Here is a 23,317-nt window from a genome sequence, read left to right on the forward strand (position 1 = left end):
ACATTTGGCTTAAAATGTGGATTTGCATATTATTTATATTTCATTGCTTATGAAGTTCACAAATTCCATTATTTATATATATAAATACATTTAATATATAATTATATATTATAATATATATAAATATGTAACATTACCTATTTAACATCCTGTTGTAAAAAGAAACAACACTGTAGCAGAAGATTGATGTTCCGAATTTCTCATTTTTTATTCTGAGGAAGGGCCTGGGTATTAAGAGTCCTGTTCCCAACTGGAACAGCAATTTACCGTGTTCTGACAACACAGTCACCCTGGGTCAGAGAAAAGAAGGAGCAGGGAAATTATTTACTGCTCAAGAAGATAGATGATGCTAAGTTTATAACTTGAAAACAATATGCTGGATCTAATTTCCTCCAATTTCACTGTCACTACAAATTTTTTTTCTTATAGGTCCCTGCAATTTATGGAGTGGATACAAGAATGCTGACTAAAATAATTCGGGATAAGGTATGATCATCATCTTTAGCCAATTCTATGTTTTTCTCTCTCTCTCTACATAGATAGATAGATAGATAGATAGATAGATAGATAGATAGATAGATAGATATGGATATCGATCTATATATATATTCCTGATATATATCGTATATAGTATATTTATGATGCTCGCTCTTTATAAATTAAAAAATATAATATATTTTCTATTTTTTCTCAGTGCTTGAGGAATCCAATGATATGAGAGAAAAAATTGGACCAATTTCTGTCATTTGGGCCTCTGTCATCTTGTTTTACTATTTCTGATGTATTTTCAAGACTGAATACTTGATTGGGATGCTTGTTGCCAAATGGACTCGAGATTAATTCACTTGGCAGCAGGTTATTTAGCGCCCACTGTGTGTTCACTGTCCCAGTGAGTCGAGGCCTTTATAATTCTGCTCAAGTGACAGGGTTAGTGAGACCAGTGGAGAAGGTAACCAGGTGCATAACGATTTTGCCTCAATTTAATAGTGACCTGCTGAAAAAGGCAAACAAGGAAGTGTGCAGCATTGGTGCTGTTATTTGTTTAGTCTTGGAAGAGTAATCTGTAAAATTAATGAGTTATATTTCATGGGTGTGTCCAATGAGCCCTGCAAACGTTACTTCAGTTATATAGTCTTTCGTAAGACTGTACCAATGACCGAGATGATAAAAGGTAATTTTATTTTTTGCTTGCATATCTGATTGCTGAACCATCTGACCCCTCCTTTTGAGAATATGTCATCATCATCTGCTTGCTTCTTCTAGTTGGAAAAGGAGGGCACTATTTTTTTCCCTACACAAAACCTTCATATCCCAGACCAGAAAGAAAATTACCTCACTAATGCTAACTTAATTCCCCAAATACCACTAAAGTTTTCCATTGAATTTTATTACATAAAAAAAGGAAAAAAAGAAATAATACTATTTCAAAGTGAAATAGACTCTTCAAGAAAATCTATTGTAGACTCCTTATTAGAATGCACATTGACACATAGGATCTCCGTAAAGAGAAAGAAGAACTTTCTGAAAACAGCTTTTTGAAGAAGGCACAGCCACACACCCATGACTGGAAGGAAGACATTGAGAGCTTACACAGTCCTTCCACTCCACCTATGATTTTACTTCCTCCTCCATAATTTTCCTGAGATACCAAAGAGAATGACATGCTGGTATTTTCCACCCTTACTCATTCCCAGGTGACTGCTCCTTTCCTTAAGGGATACATTTCAGAAGGAAATAAAGGCTTCTTTCTCTTCCCTTCAATGCAGTGATTTCCTTGGACCACGGCAAATCAATGAATTATCTTGACTTTCCCCAACCCCACCTGGTAAAGTCTTGGTTACTAAATGCAATATGCTATTTTTGTTAAATAGATAAAGCTAGGCCTACTAGCAAATAAGTAACTCTTATGACATATCTAATAATAAAACATTTGCTGTGTTCAGGCTAGCAAGGCTAATTTGTGAAAACCTCACAGAGGTCTAAACATTCTTTAAAATTCAGGGCCTTAGGGACAACAGGGCATTGAACATATTCAAAGCAGCAAATATTTTCAACTCCACTTCTCAAAGGTTGTGACTTATAGAGCATTTTCACATCACTTTGTAAATGAATTTTACTACCCTAATTTACTTAATTCTCCTTCTTTTCAAATTTCTACAACTTTTAGATTTCTTATTTTCTTCTCAATAGATTGTCTCATCCATGTCCCCAGTGAACTATCTTTAGGGCACATGCACAGAGGGAAGAGGTACCCTAAATGCTCTAATTTGCACCAGCCTGGAACTCAGTCGGACACCTGAATTCTGATGCCTTTTGAATTTGCTTACTCTAGGTGCCAGTTTCCACCCTAAAAATAAATAAATAAATAAATAAACAAACAAACAAATAAATAAATAAATTGTACTTCCCAGGGTGTTTCTCGAAACATATTGTGCAAATTGCTTCGTCTTTCCTGGTTGGGAAGATGAGAGACTTCTGCTGAGGTTTATGAGTAGTTATAGAGACATTTAGATCTTGGAGAAGCCATTTCAATCCCCGTGGATGGATCCTGTCACTACCTTAACTATGGCTCCCTTTTTAACTGTCTAATTTTGTTTTTGATAGGGTACCATGCTTGGGAAGATTGAATTTGAAGGTCAGTCGGTGGATTTTGTGGATCCAAATAAGCAGAATTTGATTGCTGAGGTTTCAACCAAGGTGAGAGATTTCTCTTCATTTTTTTTTTGTATTTTTATTTCTTAGAATATCAAAATCTTCACGTAGGCTGAGGTCATCTTCCTGAAGCACCCACGTTGAGGGGGCGAGGATCTCATAGCTGCTAAAATATATATTACAAATCGATGCATTTATTTTTTTAATTTGTTTAAAGATTTTATTTATTTTTTTATTTATGACAGAGAGAGAGATAGAGAGAGAGAGAGAGAGAGAGAGGCAGAGACAGAAGCAGGCTGCATGCAGGGAGCCCGACATAAGCCATCCGGGCTGCCCCAAATCAGTGCATTTAAAGTTAGTAACTTTTACTTGCTGCAATGTAGCATCATTCAGAATGACTCTAGAGAACAGCATCTTATGAAGAATTCGTGCTGTGAGAACTTTGGTGCACCAGGGCCTTTCCTTAAGAAAATGTTATTAAGAGACTGAAAAATCACCTAATTAATAGCATGTCAGCCTCAGTGAAAACATACATTGATATTATCTGATATTCCCATTCCTATGCCTATTTACATGGAAAGGGGGACCATGATTATGGGTCCCTGAGGATCAGTCCTAACCTTGATGCTGACGTTGGGCACAAACATGCATTCACAGGATGGTGAAGCATAAGAAATAGGAGTTGCTAAAGACAGTGAATTTTATTTATTTTTTTTAAAATTTTTAAAAAGATTTTATTTATTTATTCACGAGAGACACAGAGAGAGGCAGAGACACAGGTAGAGGGAGAAGCAGGCTCCATGCAGGGAGCCTGATGTGGGACTCCATTCTGGGACTCCAGGATCACACCCTGGGCCAAAGGCAGCCACCAAACCGCTGAGCCACCTGGCGCCCCAAGACAGTGAATTTTAAATTAGACATGTAATTGTTTATATATTTAGAACCTGAATATGTCATATGCAATATTCCCTTGTTTTTAATTCTAAAATATGTCCATTCAAATGGCATGAAACTTTCTTTGTTTTTGTTTCTATACATTCCCCTGTAAAGTGATTTAGTTGAAGACACAGCATGAAAAAGGGTGATTTTTCCTTTTAGAATTGAAAACTACCTTGGAGATCTACTGTGGCCTTTTCCACATGTGAGGAACACTGACCTAGAGAAATTCACCTTAAAATAAATTCTGTAGTCATAAGGTTAAAAACAGTGCATAATACATTCCTCTCTTCAAGACTCATAATGCACATTCATATATTCATGCGTCCGTGGGGTCTTGCTTAAAACTTGCCATTCTGTATGGGGAGTATATAATGTACTTTGTGTGGGGACCAGCAACAAGGAGCCTCTCTGTATTTTTGTCTATATCAAATCAAGAGAGCGATTGCAATGGTGAAAACTGACTCTGTTTCTTAATGCTAGTGCAATTAAATAATTTCACTGTAGCTGTGATAAAATGAGTGTTTGTATCAGATTATATTTCTTCTCTGAGTTTTGTTTGGATATGGTTGATAACTTAATTCACTGTCTTGTAATTGCAATTTGATGTAGCTACAACTAGATGGTAATATTGCTTTCTTTTGTAGTAGAAGCCTAAGGTTAAAAATAAATCTATACTTTTTCAGATTATTTGATGAGAGAGCTGATCTGTAGCACTTATGGATCAGCTCAGCAATAATTTCCCCAGATCATGGAAGGAATGGGACATTTTTTTTCTCTAGAATAGTTAACAGGGGAAAAATGTGACAAATTTTATGGATAGATAGATGATAGATAGATAGATAGATAAATAGATGTATTTCAAGTGCAATTTAAGGATTATGATTTCCCATTCTATAGAGTTTGCGGAAAGTGGCGGGTAGACATTTCAGTTAAAGTAAAATCTCTTTCAAATATCCAGGTTGCAACTTTCCTCTAAAACCTTTTGGAAACATTGAAATCATCCTAAATACAGGATATACTAGGTAACTCTCAAAGCCATAGTCAGTGTGGGCACCCAGCCCTTTAGGCTTTCTCTCCATTTCTATTATTTCTCCTTTTATGACTTTGGGGAACTGCTTCTTGGGTAAATGCCTGTGAAAATGGATCTAGCTCCAAGCAGTGCTTAAGATGTAGGTAATGATTATGATATGCTCAGGGATCTTTTTATGAAGTCTACCATTTAAATGTAAATGATTGCATAACCTAAAGAGACCAGTGGTCTACACTAGTTTAGCAATCCTCTGCCTCTCATACTGATTTTATCCATGAGCTCCACTGCATAAGCCTAATGCGCAACAGCTCTGGCCCATCCAAACTTTATTGCAAGTTGAGGATCAAGTGGTATTTAAAGCATGATGTATCTATTACCACATCTGTCTAGCGCTGAATCAGGCAATAATACTTGAAAATTCCATTGCCACTGGTTGTTAATGAGGTAAAACATGGGAGAGATTATTGTTAACTATGGAAGCAACTAATTTCTTAGGGATCATTGTTATTACTGTAATCAACATTTTGTATAAAACAGCAAAGTATCATTTCCCTCATAAAAAAAAAAAAGATACAGTTTGTGGCACTCGCTGTGCCTTATAAATTGATTGTTAACAGCCAGTCACTCCCTAGTAGTTAGCAATCAATCTGTTGCCAATAGAAGTGCAAAGCATCCTCAGATGTGTTTATGATATTGGTGTGTTGCTCCTGGCTGGTACTTCCCTCTCACTGTCTGCTTGTTCAAATGGCAGGATGTCAAGGTGTATGGCAAAGGAAACCCCACGAAGGTGGTAGCTGTAGACTGTGGGATTAAAAACAATGTAATTCGACTACTAGTAAAGGTAAGTAATCTGTTCCGTCTGAAAGGTGAGGATTTGTAATTTTTTGAGGATTCGTAATATTGATCTTTCATGTTAAACTGATCTCCTTTCCCTGTTTCAGAGAAGATTTGTGTGTTCCCTTGGAATGTCGGGGGATCTGCTCTCTAGTTGTCTTTGATCTACAAAATAACACATGTATCCCTGTTAAAATTAGAGATGTAGACTATATATTTTTTTAAAAAAATCTTTAAAGGCCACAAACACAGAGAAGAATGATGGCTATTCTTACCACATATTGACTGACATTCTGAGATATGCCATGTTGACTTTCTTTGGGTTTAGAGATGACCAGTCAGTTGGAGAATTCCTCTACTGGACTCTGTTTATTATGTGCCAGCTGTTTACAGGGATCATGGCCTGATACAGTACAAATTTTCATGTGGATTGATATAAACTTTTAGACAACCAATTAAAGTCAAACCTTAAAAATCCTTCAGGAGGGTGTCACCATTATTATAATTTTTTCTTGAATATTGTTTTGTTACGATTTTTCCTCCTCCCACCTCTCCATCTCTCCCTCTCTATCTGTGTCTCTCTGTTTCTGCTGATGCTGTCTCAGAGGTCAAAGACTGTGTTTGTCTCTCTCCCTCGGTCTCAAACACTCATGCATACACAACATGCACACACACACACACACACACAGACATTTGCATAACACCAACATAGTGTGAGTGTAGAGGAATCCTTCAAATCACCTTTGCTTTGTTTGAGAATATCACCAATATCCAAATCATGATTTCATATTCTGGTCAATTTTATTAACTAAAATTTGCATGGACTCTTCAGTAGCAGATGCTCTCAATGGCCTATATATATCTCCTTCTCATTTTACCATTATAAGGCATTTTGCCCAACCACCACTTGAAACGTCTCTACTTCATTGCCTGCAGCCTCTCTTTAGATGGTTGGAGCCTGTTGGGAAGTAGGAAATACCACACAATTAATGGTCCCAGAGCAATTCCAACCCAATGACTAGAGAAGGTCAGCGTGTAGATATCCGAACTTCTTTGTCCCATGACTGAGCTATCTTGAGGGTGGATAGTCAACACCGGCTCTCAGAGCTCCCCAGTGGACTGAAGCTCTAGTTGTCCACAGGGCTTGGTAACGCACACTTCATGGGGTGCTTCACAGTGTCACTTTCTGTTGGTACTTCTTAGAAACCCTTCCAAATATACTTCTTTCCCTCAAATCCTTGTCTTAGGAAATGCTTCCAGGGAAACCATCAAAGATATCTTCCTACTGACTTCTATATACAAAAGTTCTAATTATTCTCTCAGAGGTATAAATACTACAAGTAATATGAGGAAACCCTAGGAAAGAAGGCTGATGAAATTTGGTCAGATTTTTTAAAAAGCAAAACTAAAAAAGGTGGGAGGTGGACCAACTAAAAATTTGCAGAAAATAGATTTATCTTTTTTTTTTTTTTTTTTGGTCACTCTCTCTACCACAGGTAGTGAAAATAACCTATATTCCTGGGTTCCCAGTCAGGAAATCTTTAGGCTCCGAAACCTCTTGAAGTAGGGAAAATGTGTTATCTATTTTCTCAGGATCAAAAGTTTAGTGGTATTTTTTTCTCCACTTTCTATTGACCATTGGCTTTGTATACATCACACAAAACACAGTGAGCCACCAAAGACATTTTCCTCAGCATTCTCTGTTTGAATCATGTACTATTCTTCCCTCCACCTTAGGGAGAGGTTAGTCAAGAGATAGTCTAGGCAAAATTACCCTTTGGCAAAGAAAAATATTATTAAATTGATCATTTTTGCCTCTCTTTTCCAGCGAGGAGCTGAAGTGCATTTAGTTCCCTGGAATCATGATTTCACCAAGATGGAGTATGATGGGCTTTTAATTGCCGGAGGACCCGGAAACCCTGCTCTTGCTCAACCACTAATCCAGAATGTCAAAAAGGTGCAGTAAACCTGGGGGTAGTGTGTATCTGTGTGTGAGGTAGAGGAAGTCTGCTCCATGCTGCTGAAAAGGTGGTAATACATTTTAGGTATTCAGATGTTCTTTAGTGCTCCTATCTGTGACCTCTGGGGCAGTGTCAGCTATTATATGAGAGGAACCAGTGAGGAGAGAGCACCAGAGGAAAAATAACCTTTATTCAGGCAAAGTAACTGAGATTGTGTCCTTGAGTTAAGAGAGCTAGAGTCCATCTCCATATATGCCTTCTGTACAATTGTAAAATGACAGTTCATGTTTCTCACCATGATCTTGGGACCTATAACACCTTCAAGTTTCTGAGGATAAATATTAAGTTTTGTTTAGTTTGAATATGAGGTACATTTTTCAAATTCTACTGCTACACATTTGTCAGTCGTATTCTTATTTATAGTCTAACTTTTTATTCAATGACTCTTCTCTTTACCTTGTTAATTAAGAAAAAAAGAGATGCTTCATTTTTATTCCTTTAGAGGCAGCATTTTTTTTGGAACTGTACTTCTGGTTAATAAAAATTTTCCCTGATTTAGATTTTGGAGAGTGATCGCAAGGAGCCATTGTTTGGAATCAGTACAGGAAATTTAATAACAGGACTGGCTGCTGGTGCCAAAACCTACAAGATGTCCATGGCCAACAGGTAAGACTGTTATATGTCTTTTTACAGGTCAAACTAGCTCTGAAATACTACTAATGGTAATTAACACAAAAGCCCTAGAGAACTTACATGCCATTTTCTTCAGAAAAAACAGATAACCATATTATTACATAGTTCACAGTTGTTTGGTTACCTGATACCACTTCTATTGCATTTTTGAAAGGCAGCCTTCTCTAACAATGACATTGCTGTAGTTTATTTTCCTTCCTTGGCATAAATTGAGATTATTATGTTCAATCAAATGATATTCCAAGGGAAACTGTTCTTGTTTCCAAACTTGGTATCAGAGCACTGATAACATTGTAAGACTAGTGTGACTTAACCACCGGGAAGTCTTCAGATCCTCTCCATTTTACTTCCTTACCCCACATAAATGCCAATTTATTCAACATGGTGCCCTCCGCCATGGCCTACCCTCCACAGAAAGTGGAATTCAAAATGATTCAGGACAGAGTAGTTGTCTCTTTATTATTTACCAAAAACTCTTCTCTGGCTTTAAAATTACATATCTCCCTTAACATAAATTACTTGTATTTGTCTGTTAAGCCAGTGAGCAACTCTTAACTATTTGTTCTGAGCACAGTTCTCCTTTTTATTGATGGTAGAAGTTGACCTGGTATTTAACACACAGTAAAGCTTCCTGAATTGATTTCTGTTGCTAAAATTATTGGCATTAACAGTCTATGGCTTTTCTCACAGAATAATTTCCACTAAGCAATTGAAATTTTCATATTTTAATAGGTTTTCCTCATTCACTATTTTACAATGAATGCATTTATATTCTTTTCTTCACTTTTTCTGTTTCCTATTCTTTTTCTCCTTTTCTCTCCAGAGGGCAGAATCAGCCAGTTTTGAATATCACAAATAGACAGGCTTTCATTACTGCTCAGAATCATGGCTATGCCCTGGACAACACCCTTCCTGCTGGCTGGAAACCACTTTTTGTGAATGTCAATGATCAAACCAATGAGGTAAGTGCTCTCAATAAACCTGTTCAGTTGGCAATGGGTAATGCAGGGCTTTTCATACTCTGCTGTATAGACATCTTGTTTATGTGGACTTTTTTGGGGTGTGTGTGTGTGTGTGTGTGTGTGTGTGTAAGAACTCTTTTTATAGGTTATTTCCCATAGTCCACTGGTTTTTAAAAAGTCATTTCTGTCTTATTCTCTCATCAGTTGGCTCATTAAGATCCACTCTTTGAGTGGTTAATCAGTGATCATCTTAACACATTCATTCTAGTGGTGGAGGTCTGTTTGGGCCTAGTCTATGTTGGTCTCTGAGACTCACTTGGCTCTGAAGTAGCCTTTGAGAAGACCCTTGGAGAAGTAATTTAGGCATTGGAGATAAGAAGAGGATTTGAGTTTATTTTGAAAAGAGCCTGGGGCAGGAGGAGGGGGGCTCAAAGGCTAAAGACCAAATGAGTTGTTTTATTAAGGGGACCACATTTGTTGAGTCTTTGTTGGCCTATTTTTATTATGACTGTCAGCTGTTAGAATGTCCATAAGCATTTAACTCAGGTTTTTTTTTCTATTTGAACTTTATTGTCCACTGAATAATACATAGCCCTGGTTGACATTCATTGTTACAGAAGGAATTTCTTTCTATTTCCTATTCCTCTAGGGGATTATGCATGAGAGCAAACCCTTCTTTGGTGTACAGTTCCACCCAGAAGTCAGCCCAGGCCCAACAGACACTGAGGTATGTCACAAAATGAGGCCTATTATACTCTTATTTTTTTTTTTTAAATCAGAAATGTATTTATGCAGAAACTTGAGAAACAAAAATAATCACCCCAGACGATCTTGGGTACAGAACATATTTCAAGAGGAGTGCTTTGATAACACATGTATATTGCATTAAAATTTCCCCATGAATATCATGGAGGAAGTTTCTGTCTTTTTTAAAATTTAAAGTGGAAAAGCCCTTAAGAAACCTGATGCAATGCTATTTTTATTTAAATCGTTATCAGTCTAATATATTTAGTTCTGAAATTTACAATTGTTGTACTATGCAAATGAATTCCCTCTTGCTCTCTTGTTCTCATAACTGAAATGAAATTTTAATCCCCCATCTGTGACTTCACAAAAATCCCTATGGCAACTGGTTGTGTAGCCAGGAAGGGAGAATAAACAGCAGCAGGAGAAGGAAGAAGGGCAGGGGTGTGCGGGAGGGGAGAGGGGATGCACACACGTGTATGTGAGTCAGATGGCTTAAGAAAAGAACCATAAGGAATGCTTAGAGGAGTTTTGTTTTTAATTTAAATATTTGTATTTCTTGTGTGAGCTTTTGGTTCAGAGCTCAAGATCCTCCTTTCAAACAAGAGCTTGTGGCAACACAGAAATGTCTGGAAAGTCGAGTGTGGCTTCTTCTCTCACACCGTACGGCCTCCAGTACTAAGAACTATAGTTCTTCTCTGTCAGAGGATACCCCCAGAGAAGACACCTGGGCAAAATGAGGAGAATCAGAATTTTCCTTCTGTAAATTCTACTTCCTCATCCCTGAATTGCCTTTGTAGATGTAGATGTTTTGTTCATTTTAAAATATTTTTAGGAAATAATGATTCTTAATAGCCCAATCGGTATAGCAGTACTTACCCATGATGAAACACGTAAAGAAAATTTTGGGGGGTGCCTGGGTGGCTCAGCTGGTTAAGCGTCTGCCTTTGGCTCAGGTCATGATCCCAGAGTCCCGGGATGGAGCTCCCCATGGACCTCCCTGCTCAGCGGGGATCCTGTCTCTTCCTCTCCCTCTGCACCTCACCCCCCCCTAGTGCTCTCTCTCTCTGTTTCTCTGCTCTCTCTCTCTAATAAATAAATAAAACCTTTTAAAGATTATTTAAAAAAAAGAAAATTTGGTTACATACATTTATGGCCTAATGCATGCTGAATACTATTTTTTTTATTTAAAAATATTTTGCCCATATTGGTACTTCAGATTAGGAACACTGAAATTAAGACATGCAATATGAAGTAGCACTCAATCCCTTTTTTTGGACTGCCAGATAGTTGCAAAATGAATATCTTTGTTGAAGTTTATCATGTCTCGTGAAACAACAGAAGTAAATTCATTGGTAAAGTTTAAGAATAAGCTTTGGAGATATTTTTAGAGCTGATAGAAATTTTCAAAATCCAGTTATTTCTAACTTTAGGATACATAAGTAGTATAGCTTTAATTTCTTTTGTATTACTAGAGTTTTATTTAGAAGAAACCATTTAGAAGAAAATAACTCATAATTAAGGCAATGAAAACTTGACATTCTCACAAAGCATGATCTGAAATGTTCACTGTCTACTGAAAACTTTCTTTTGAAAGAATTTGAAGTGAACAATTAGAAATGTTTATTTGATATAATTCTTAGAGTAGTAAATACTTAGTTTTGCCAATTTGGGCAGAAAAACAAAAAACAAACATTGCATATGAATACTTATCCTAAAAAATTGTTACTTAATTGAAGATCAAATTTAACTGGGCATATATGTATTTTATCTATCAGCTTATGAATTTTCTAACTAGTTGATTCTATTTTTTTTCTAGTACCTATTTGATTCTTTTTTCTCACTGATAAAGAAAGGTAAAGGCACCACGATTACATCGGTTCTACCAAAGCCAGCACTAGTTGCATCTCGAGTTGAGGTTAGTATATGTGGGCTTCTTTTGGTTTATGTATTTTTGATTTTCTCCATCATATGATAATTTTTTTTAAATTAATGATGTTAGCCATTATAATGTTTATAAAAATGATTGGTAATCTTGTAATTACCCATTATTTTAGCATCTAGCTATTTGGTCTGTTCTTGATGGTGTTCATTGGGATTTTCATGTTTTGATTTAAAATCATATCTTTTGCAGTTTGCTTGTTCTAGAATATTTGTAACAAAATAATTTAATAAAGAATAAGCTTTTAGTTTAGAATTTGATATGTTCTATCACTTAATAACTATAGCCTTATATATGCTTGAGATACAGTTCAGGTTATAGAATCATTAGAAACAATATAACCTTTTTTGTTTCAGCTAGAAGATTATTATTCAAAAGCATGAATAGAATAATATTATTTTATTTAAAAGGAGCAAATGGATAAGGAGTACTATAGCGCAAACTTGAGTCCTTATTTGTGTAAATGTATAGATTGATATAAGGTTTCTATCCATTTCCTTCATAGTTAAACCACACATATAACCAAATCATTATTATATAAAATTCAGAAGAATGTATATGTATTTTCAAGTATATATATGTGTGTGTGTGTGTGTGTGTGTGTGTGTGTATATATCAACTCTTTTTACAAATAGAAGTAATTGAATTATATGTTTACATGAAATGATAATTTGAGTTGGATGCTCAGTTTTAAGGATTTCCATGCAGCCTTTTTTTTCCTGAGATGGAAAAATTGGAGGTAATCAACCCACTCAGTATGGAATCAAATTGTGGGTTCTTGGTAGCCAAAGAAGCTATGTACTTACTATATAGCACTTTTTCTCAGGATATCAACTGAGGTTTCAGATGTTTTTCTTTTGTTAATGATGAGAAAAAAGATAATACCTTTGCATGTAGTAGGCATCCAATAAATACTTGTTGAGGCAAACCAAGTTTCCCAAGTTCTTGTCTTTTGCAGTGGCCCTTTTTCTCTGAAGGGTTTGGCACTGGTGCGTAAAAAATAAGCAGTATCGTTATTTGCTTGGAATCATACATACAACCTGTAGAATTTCAGTTGCCTAGATATGAGCTTTTTCTTATTTCATTTTCTGTAAGTATTTCTGGCACGAACTATAAAGGTGAAAGGGTGAATATGAAAGTTCACTCAAGTCCCTTGCCTTCTCTGTTTTCATTTGGCCCAGAGTCTTGCTTTGTTCAGAAGAAAACTATGAAATATTGAATGTAATACACTTACATTTTAGGGAGATTCTAATCATATATATACACACACATAGATGTAGGTATTCACATATATATTTACATAATTTTTTTGATATTTATATATCTTTAAATAAGATGTAGACCTCTTCTCAAAGTTTTTTACTTAGGTGAAAAACACTTCATGAACTTTGGAAATTAGAGACTTTTTAAATTGTTAGTCTTTTCCCTCACATATTATGTATTTTTTGAAACGTTGTACTTTAAATCATCTAAACGATGTAGTTAGGACTTCCCTTTCTGGAAATTGCTGATTTTCCCCTCTTACTAATCAGAGCAATGTCATTTTCTTATTGCTTACAGGTTTCCAAGGTCCTTATCCTAGGATCGGGGGGGCTGTCCATTGGTCAGGCAGGAGAATTTGATTACTCAGGATCACAAGCTGTAAAAGCCATGAAGGTGAGAGATCTTTGTAAGAATTAATATACTCCTTTAATGAGTCTAATTAGTATTTTATAATTTAGATTTATGACACTACCTCTTTTCAAAGTCATAATTGATTTTCTCAACTATTTCTTGCACATCTTATATTAAAGAAACTTTGATCACAGGCAGAACTTTTAACTTTCGCAAAATTTTTTTGCAATTTGCAAATCAAGAACTTTAGAGTGGTCTCCAAAATTATCTGTCACTACCTATTTATACTGAAAACATAGAAAGCCACGTTTACAGATATTCCTCATTTCTTTGCAGGCAGTGAGACAAGTAAAATATACTTGTCTTTTGTGTGAAAGAGGAGATTTGCCTATCCTTAGTGCTCTAAGATAAATGTTCTAGAGTATGCTTCAGGCATCTCTGTGGTTAAAATGGAAAGATCCAGTTGAGGTAGCAAAGGCAACATATGTCTTTTGTCCAAGCTTTAGAAGTTGTTATCTGTCCCTCTGGGACTCAATTTCTCATCTGTGACTTGGGCTGGATGACTGACCAGAACGATTAGGTGGGTTTTCACGTGGAAAAGAGGATTTGATACTCACGTGGGAAAGAACAACCCCCCACCCTGTTTCTTCAAAGTCTCTTAATATCTCCCCAACCCTGTATCATAGTAAAACAAACCTTTAGAAAAACTTCATTGTACATACAAGGTATTTCTATTAAAGAGCTAACTTGGCTTCTCTTTGCTGTCCTTATTTCCTTGAATGATCCCCATTTTGGTGCTAATCAGTTGTCCAGTTTATGTGAGCTCTTCTGTGACCTTGCCTCTGGCTTTGCAGCGCAAAGCCATTCTCCAGAGACTTGCCTAGGAGAAAGCAACACAAAGAAGACAGGAGACTAGGACAACAAAGGCAGGAAAACATTTGGCCGGAATTTTTCTTTTTGTTTTATTTCTATGCTATATACATAGATTTTCACCTGACAAATGTCTGTTGAAAAAAAATGGAATAGCAGCTTTCAATTACGTTTCTTTTCTTCCCATTTGTTTTTATTTTTTAATACTCTTCTCTATACACGCATAGGTGCACACACACAAGCACATATATTTTTCGTGCACACTTTCAAGGAATACTTTACTTCAGTGTATTATGATTTGATTTCTCTTTATATAGTTAGAGGATGTTCAATGCTTAAGATTGGTTAGAATGCAATGTAAGTGTGTTCAGAGTTTATAAATACATTTAAGAGGCACATGTTTTTTTATTCTATTTGGTAGTTTTATAAAGAATTAATATTTTCACAGCTTGTATTTTTATGTACTTCATTTCCATTAGGTGAAGTTATATATTTTAACTGAAGAATAGGAATTATTAGTTATAGTACTGTGATTAATTAGGAAGTTAGTTGAAATGAATTTATGGACTAAATATTTAAGAATAATCAGATGCTGCATATATTATAGCCAGAACTATATTAGAAAAATAATTTATTAGAATAGTTGGAAATTATTTCTAAGTTTTAAAATATATGGACATTCTTCACAGTCATTTGTGGAATTGTTACCTATATAATTTGATTTACAAAAATAACCATATTCATTGTATAACACATTCAGGGAAATACAAATATACTTAAGTCTGTTGGTGTCTTCTTTGGTAGTGAGACCTCCTGTAACTTCTATTGAAGATGTGTTCTCTATTTAGGCTTAATTATTTCAATATCAGCCTATATTTTAAATGCATTTGCTTATCTGTATGTATTTATTCAAAAATTTCTGAATGATACTTTTTAAAAAATAATTTCTTAAAATATTCAGAGATGACTCATATTGAGGAAAGGGCATAATACTTGAATCATAAGACTTGGATTAGAGTCCTAATTTTGCCATTTATCAGTTAGAGGATCTTTGGCAAGTCATTTAACCTAATTGAATGTCAATTTTTTCATCGGTGAGGTAGAGATTTCTCTTGTAGCCTTGGTATAAACATCAAATAAATTAATAAAAAAGTGCATTATAAGTTTTAAGGCACTATTTGAATTTAAAGTAATATGAAATATATTTAATATTTTATTCAGATCCTCCCCCCAGAACATGTAGGGCTTTCAAAGATGGTTTCTATACTCTGAATATTTTGTTGATGTTTTAGAAGAGTTCAAAATTGATGTGGTAATAGGTAAAATAATAAGAGCCATATGGCCATATTTTATAATAATTATTTTGCTAAGTGTCACCCTCATCCTAGTTTGTAGAGCTATTATTCTTCATAGCCTACACGAAGAATTATTTTTGAGGTCTCTCCAGATGTCAGAAATAAGATAGACCTATAAATATCCTTATACACACACATAGACACACAGACATTTTTTTTTGCCATATGGTCATTTTCTTTTAATATAATATGTATAAAGAGTTGTATAATGCTCTTTGTTAAAGCACTACGTTAAGCATGAAAATCTGAAAAGACGGAATCCAGCAGAAGGTTCTCAGTGCTTCCAGCAAGGAAATACATCATCTTGCATTTTAAGTGTACACTTCATGTTGGTCTCTGACAAACATTGGAAAGGGAAGCTTCTTTGATGTTGCCCCTGTTTCCACTTTATATTTTACTAATTTTTAAGTTTTTAAAATATTTTAGTCTTTTACAATCAATTGAGCTAGAATGTTCAGTAGTGTTCGTAGACTTCCAGTCAAATTCTATAGACAGTGACTCCAGTTTTGCTTGATAACCTCTAGCAAGCACTTCAAGGTGAACCTCATGAGGTAGCCAGTTCTTTTTGGAATTTTATTTTCAAGCAACTTTTTTACTTCCTCTCACTAAATGTTTGTCTTCCTTTCATTTCCATTCCATTCACTAGCCGTATTACTGATCTCTACAGCCCACAAAATAACCTAAAATTTTGTCACCCAGTTCAAACCCTTCATTTGAATATGGTCATTTTCTCCTTTAGACTATAGGTTCAGATTCTGGATCCTTTTGTTTCTTTCAGGAGGAAAATGTCAAAACTGTCCTGATGAACCCAAATATCGCATCCGTGCAAACCAACGAGGTGGGCTTAAAGCAAGCAGACACTGTCTACTTTCTCCCCATCACTCCTCAGTTTGTCACAGAGGTCATCAAGGCAGAACGGCCAGATGGCTTAATTCTAGGCATGGGTGGCCAGACAGCTCTGAACTGTGGTGAGTTCTTTTAAGTTTAATTGCAGAGTTGTGGCCCATGCACTCATGTGTGATATTTCTGGTTTGGCTCTATCTAACAATCATGCTCTGTGTGTTCATAAGAGCTTTTTTTCATATGCGAGGAAGCAGTTAGCAAACAGACACCTGACAATGTCATATGATAAATATTACTGGTTTAGTTCACAAAACAGCTGAGGTACAAAAAGAAACCTTTGACTTTCATGCTCTGGGGTGGCCTGGTGAGATCTCTCTGCTCCATTTCAGCATACTGCCTTTCCCTGTTACCAGTGAAACCCTGAGAACGATTATAAATAAAAAATGAGAATTATCGTTGATTAAATGCTTTGTGCTCTTACATGTTGGCCCCATGGCATTTGGGTTTCACATATATTTTCATGATAACATAGGTAAGTCTCTCTACCATCCCTTCATGCACCTGCTGAACCCAATATTCTGTGCTTTTTACATGGCTTCACATCTTTGGAACTAGATCATGAATGAGAATCTCATTAGCTAGTCAGGGTAATCAGTTGGTGAAATAATTTATGTATCAAATATAAAAGTCTTAGCCAAAGTCAGATGGCATGTTAATGGAAACATTATTTTGATGATTTTGAACCCAGGTAGATACCCACCTCAGTGGGATTATTTAAATAAGAGGATCTCATTATAGGAATGGACCTTAGAAGGAAAGAAAATATATTAAAATCTAGAGAGGTTCACTGTATCCTACAATTTTTATTAATGAGGATAATAAAAATCATTTGGAGAAGATGGTAGCATAAGTAATAATATCACCAGCAACATATTTTAATAGAATATCTTCAAAATTTCTCTTTTAATTTTTTTTAAATCTTAAGCACAATTCTATTTTTTTTTAATTTTTTTAATTTTTATTTATTTATGATAGTCACAGAGAGAGAGAGAGAGAGAGAGAGAGAGGCAGAGACACAGGCAGAGGGAGAAGCAGGCTCCATGCACCGGGAGCCAGATGTGGGACTCAATCCCGGTTCTCCAGGATCGCGCCCTGGGCCAAAGGCAGGCACCAAACCGCTGCGCCACCCAGGGATCCCCACAATTCTATTTTGGACTGTGGTGGCTTTTTGGAGTTAATTTTAAAATTTAAAAAATTGCATTTCAGGTATCTGTTTAAAAAAGACATAGGAATTTGAGATTTAAAAAAATGATTATATCTGGTTCTTCTGCAGGAGTGGAACTATTCAAGAGAGGTGTACTCAAGGAGTATGGGGTGAAAGTCCTGGGGACCTCAGTTGAATCCATAATGGCCACAGAAGACAGGCAGCTGTTCTCAGACAAACTAAATGAAATTAATGAAAAGATTGCTCCAAGCTTTGCAGTGGAAACGGTAAGGAATCTTTGTTCTGGAGAAACAAGGGCATTATTTGTCTTATATTGTAGGGCGAAGTGATTTGTCATGCCTAAAAATAATAGGTAAATTATCATATTTACCTGTGTTTTCTTTTCTTTTTTTTTTTTAATTATTTACCTGTATTTTCTTCCAGAAATGTGTTAGTACCTCAGAGACTTTGTGTTTTAATTGCAGCATTTCATGCTGAAATGTTTAGGATAGGTATTGATATTTTATGAAAAGGAAAGCAAAAGCCCAGAGACAAAATGATTTATCAGTGGTTCAAGTGCCACTGAATAGCACATCTCCTGAATTCATACAAAGAACCACGCCAACTTACAATGCCAAAGTGATCTTTGCTTTCTGGGATCGGTCACTTATGTTGTATGTGCAGATGACCTGCGAATGGGAGATGATTGGATTGAACTTTTCTTGCTAGAATGGAATAAACAGTTAAACATGAAATCATCTAGATAAAGCCATTTGAATTTAATAAATCAGATTCATGACTGAGAAACTTGTGGCTTAGATGTTTAGATAGAAAAGATTCTCTCATATTTTTGCTAATATTTTTTCAGCTGTAGCCTGTTCCTATAGATAGGCTATTCCAAGGTACTATAATAAAGTTGACTTGCTATATATCTGTTTTGGTCCCTGACTTTATTCCTGATTTCAGACATATAGTCAATGAAGCAGGGGTTCTGGAGGCAGCTTTTGGTGCAATTTTCCCACTGCAAAAAAAGGCAGATCCCAACTACTACTGGGATGACTAAAATGGGCTATATATGTTTCAGAAAAGAATGCTCTCAAGTACATACTATGTTGCAGAGCTGTCAGTCAGGAAGAGTCCCAGGATAGCTCTGCTGAACATTTGGAAAGCTCCTGCCATACATTTATTCTTTCATTGCCAGATTTAATTATGTCCTTGCTTCCTCAGGATGAGAAACAGGCATATGGGAAAGGTGTAATTACATTCCCATTGGTAGTGTAATAATATTCCATGACAGAAAAATATAGCCACCATATGTTGTATTCTGTAAGTTAAAAAAAAAAATTCCAAGCTTCTGGGACTATTCTCTGTCTGAACTTGAAAAATGAAAACTCTCTTTCTATATAGTATTCCTAATAGCCTATTGCAGTAATATGAAGTTCGTTTCAGCAGTAGAAAACCTTGTATCATTAAGAGATGAAGACTTTTAAATTGATTTCAAAAATTCAATATGGCTCCCATTCTCAAATTCACGATGATTATTTTAGTTTTGGCCATTGTTTCATCTTCTATATGGCAAAATAAAACTTACAACAAGAAGATAAAGGACAGCCTTTACTGTGTATTAAAAAAAATCCTAGAATTTTACTTAAAATTTGTAAAACAGCACGTGTTTTTACCTGAATTGCTAGACTCTCTTGGTATGGTCTTTTCTGCTAGTGTGGTCAGCTTTTAAAACTTTTGAGTTTTTCTTTCTGATAGATTGAGGATGCTCTGAAAGCAGCAGACACCATTGGCTACCCAGTGATGATCCGTTCGGCCTATGCCCTGGGGGGGTTAGGCTCAGGAATCTGTCCCACTAGGGAGACCTTAGTGGACCTTGGCACAAAGGTATGTATTTTCACAGACCAAATTCTTAACAACCGAGAAAACAGATTTGATATACCCTTTTAGTTACAGAAAGTTATGTAGATGAGAAATGAACCTTTTCTTTGTTTTAAACCACTGTCGTGTTTTCTAAAAGTGTTGTCCAAAAGACAGTACCTTTGGAAGGGAAATGCAGTGCAGCTATTTACATTGGAACACAACATTAACCCAAATGGCCCTAGAAAAACTGGTGGTCACTCCACTGGTGATCATTCTAATTGATGATGGTCAGTTGATGATACAAATGATTGTACTACTTGATTTCAGTGCTATAAACTCAATTCAGTTTCATCTCCCTTTCCTTCAAAATCTGTTCCAAAACAGCCATTGTGCTAAAAAATATTTCAGTGATTAAAAAAATGAATAAAATGCCCCATTTTCTATTATTTTTGGAAATAATTTGACATGGATGACATCTAAAATGAAAACAAAATACATTGAGTAGTTTGGCTTTACCCCCAATTCAGGTGTTTAAACTATATACAGTATAAACCTCTTAGTGTCATAAATGAGTGAGCTCTCTTCCAACTGCCACTCACTCATATAAGCAAAAATGAGATTTGAGTGTTCAAAATCTATGTTCTATCAAAATTGCTTTAACATATCACTGAAGAGGTCCTTTCTTAAGTATTAAAGAGAAAATTAAGATATGTTCCAGAAAATAAATTAGACATTATCAAAGAAAACATGCTCCATGAAAGCAGAGGATTTTACTCACTCTTTCTTCTCACAGAATAGAACAATGCCTGATGATGTGGGGAATCAGTAATTGCTAGCTGAATGAATGAAGGTGTGTGTAGCTAAGAGGCCCATGCACCTTAGGTGGTGGTTGTAGAAGTGAATCTAACAGAATTATTATAAGGGCTACTTTGTGGAGTGCTGAGTAAATACCAAGCACAGCTTGCATCTGTCATTAGTTGTAGAGTGAAACAAAATGTGGTCCTTGAATTGTTGACATAGGATTTTGAGAACAGATAAATAAAATTAATTGTATTTTAAGATCTATAATGACAAACTTACACGTCAATGACTTGGTGTTAGAATTTCTAAAGTTGCCAAAACAAACCAAAAAAAAAAAAAAGGGGAAAATATATCAAATATATCAATATAAATAATTCTTGCTTCCATTCTGGAATTATGAATCATATATTTAAAGAAAAGACATATTTATAGAGGCATTTTTTCCTCTAGTATATTAAATATTTTTAATACTAATAGTCTCATTATTACTCCCTGATAATGTATAATTATTCTCTATTAAAGATATACTTTTACCATATAAAAAATTCTGAATACTGAATTGTCTAAAAAGATTTACAATGAAAAAATTTGAAATGGAATAGTTCTTAATTATTTAAATTCCTCTAAGATAATCAATAGGGCATTGAAAATTTTTTTTAATCAAAAACCTAGCTTTTCCCTTGATAATAATTACTCATCATTAATTCCTAAACCACACCTTATTCTCTTGAAATTATATTTAGCACCCTTAGAAGTTGCATTTACTCATCTAGGTCTCAGAGTTTGTCTTTTGTATAAAATCTTGAAATCATGAAATCTTGAAAGAAGGAAGTTGAGGCAACAGGTAAATTTGATCTCAATTGTCCTTGTGTCAGAACATCCAGCTGAATCCATTAGAATGCAGAAAACTTTCCCCAATCCGTATCCTTTGTTTCCTAGATTTCCTCTTTTAGCATGCAATCCTAATGACAAATGAATCATTATTAAATTGTTAATGCTGGCTACAGAGTTTTCTAACTACTTTGAAAACCTCATCATAGGCAGCTGTGGGGACAAATGTGTTACATTTTCAGTTGCACATGGGAGAGCCTGTAGTGTTGACTGAGGTTAAAAAGATAGTGTTGAGACACATTAAAAAAAAACAACAACAACAACACTCAACTAACATTATTTCATTACACTGCCTGCTAATAATTTGAAAAAAAAATCAAAGTACTTTCCTCCGTTGCTTTTTCTTCCTTCTCACTGCCATTGCAAATCAAAAATATCCTGAGACAAAGGGGGACTTTTCTGTGTTGGATTTTCAGCCACTCAAGGTCCTAAGGTCAGAGACCGCCTCTTTCATATTTTTGGTTCAGTATTCTACACACCAGTGGGTACTCATAAATATGAAATGATAATTATACTAATTCATATCTGTTTAATCAGGCATACATGATATATGACTCAGGGTATTTAAGCACTTAGGCGGTGATTAACCATAATAATAGTTGCATATGATTCTTCTAATTCTCAAGTTTCTCGTGCCATCTTGGCTAACTGTTTACAACCATCATTATCTCCTTTCTTCTCCTCATCAACATCAACTGACTTTTATTGTGTATGTCACTGTACAAAGCACTCTCAGCTATTTTAGAGAAAACTGGAGTCTTTAGACTTATTTTTCCATATTTATTCGCACTTATCACATTTTCTAGTTTCACAGAAGCCTTGCTGCTGAAATAATTCCATTTCCCTCTGCCTGATTGCTCAATTATTTTCTCTTTTTCCTAAATTAGTTTGATTTAATGTCATATCAGCACTTTGAATGGCAAGCCTCAATAATGTAAATCAAGCATATTCACTGCAGGATGCTATTCCTAGTACCTCACTGATTTTCTGACACATTGTGCCTTCTGGAGCATAGAGGAGGATGCAGGGTGGGCTTCAGACTTCGATACTGACCAGGATTTAGGACAGGGCATTTTGCCAAATATCCATGTTTAAACCAGTGCTTTTCCTTACTCTTTGATGTCTTTTGTCACCAATTTCCAGGCCTTTGCAATGACCAACCAGATTCTGGTGGAGAGATCAGTGACAGGGTGGAAAGAAATAGAATATGAAGTGGTCCGAGATGCTGATGACAATTGTGTCACTGTCTGTAACATGGAAAATGTTGATGCCATGGGTGTTCATACAGGTAGGCAAAGAATCTTCGGGAATTATAGTAATGCCTTCAGTTCATGCTTCTGATGATGCATCGCAGTCTTTATTAAGTTATTTTCTTTAAATTACTATTCTTAGCTGATAGACTAGTGATAAAGTTTCACAGAAAATAGTATATCACAGTATTGAAAATAACCTCACATTCATTTTGATCTTCACAAAAACCCTGTGAAGTAAGGCAGGTATTATCTTGATTTTATTTGAGGAAGAGGTCAAATGTAAACAATGAGTGATGGTAAAATCTGTAAGACTTGGTGTTGAAAAGAAATGAGGTTAAGAAGGCTTAAATGAGAGGATGAGTATTAGTTACCAAGTGAATGAAAAAAGAGCCACAAGTAATAGAAACAGGTAAAATAAGTTTTTTTGGCAAATTTTATTTATTTACTTATTTTTAATAATAAATTTTTTTATTGGTGTTCAATTTGCCAACATACAGAATAACACCCAGTGCTCATCCTGTCAAGTGCCCCCCTAAGTGCCTGCCACCCAGTCACCCCACCCCCCACCCTCCTCCACTTCCACCACCCCTAGTTCGTTTCCCAGAGTTAGGAGTCTCTCATGTTCTGTCTCCCTAAAATAAGTTTTTTTAGAAAGAGAAACTAATTAGATAAGAGGGAAAAAATGATGACTTAGGATTTAGAAATGCTAAGTTTGAGGCATGGGTGGAATTCTCAAGAAGAGGGTTGGTAATAGGGAGCTAGAATTCAAGAAAAGAGAATACAAATAAAGATGCTGATACAAAGTCATTGGGAGTCATTGGTGTGAAGGACATAATTGAAACTGGAAGCATAGGCTAAGTATT

General features: G+C 35.5%; 1 protein-coding gene across 1 annotated transcript in view; it reads left to right on the forward strand.

Moving 5' to 3' along the window:
• The window catches only part of CPS1 (carbamoyl-phosphate synthase 1), a 120,944-nt gene that overhangs the window by 27,703 nt on the left and 69,924 nt on the right, over nt 1-23,317 (forward strand). The window contains exons 5-17 of the mRNA XM_041737624.1: nt 430-486; nt 2,605-2,697; nt 5,373-5,462; nt 7,284-7,412; nt 7,976-8,082; nt 8,933-9,071; nt 9,721-9,798; nt 11,635-11,733; nt 13,318-13,413; nt 16,375-16,564; nt 17,773-17,930; nt 19,405-19,533; nt 22,345-22,489. Of these exons, the coding sequence (XP_041593558.1) occupies nt 430-486; nt 2,605-2,697; nt 5,373-5,462; nt 7,284-7,412; nt 7,976-8,082; nt 8,933-9,071; nt 9,721-9,798; nt 11,635-11,733; nt 13,318-13,413; nt 16,375-16,564; nt 17,773-17,930; nt 19,405-19,533; nt 22,345-22,489 (1,510 nt within the window). The remainder of the gene's footprint in view (nt 1-429; nt 487-2,604; nt 2,698-5,372; nt 5,463-7,283; nt 7,413-7,975; nt 8,083-8,932; nt 9,072-9,720; nt 9,799-11,634; nt 11,734-13,317; nt 13,414-16,374; nt 16,565-17,772; nt 17,931-19,404; nt 19,534-22,344; nt 22,490-23,317) is intronic.

Source organism: Vulpes lagopus, chromosome 22 (genome assembly GCF_018345385.1).
Source record: "Vulpes lagopus strain Blue_001 chromosome 22, ASM1834538v1, whole genome shotgun sequence".
In the NCBI taxonomy this organism is placed as follows: Eukaryota; Metazoa; Chordata; class Mammalia; order Carnivora; family Canidae; genus Vulpes; species Vulpes lagopus.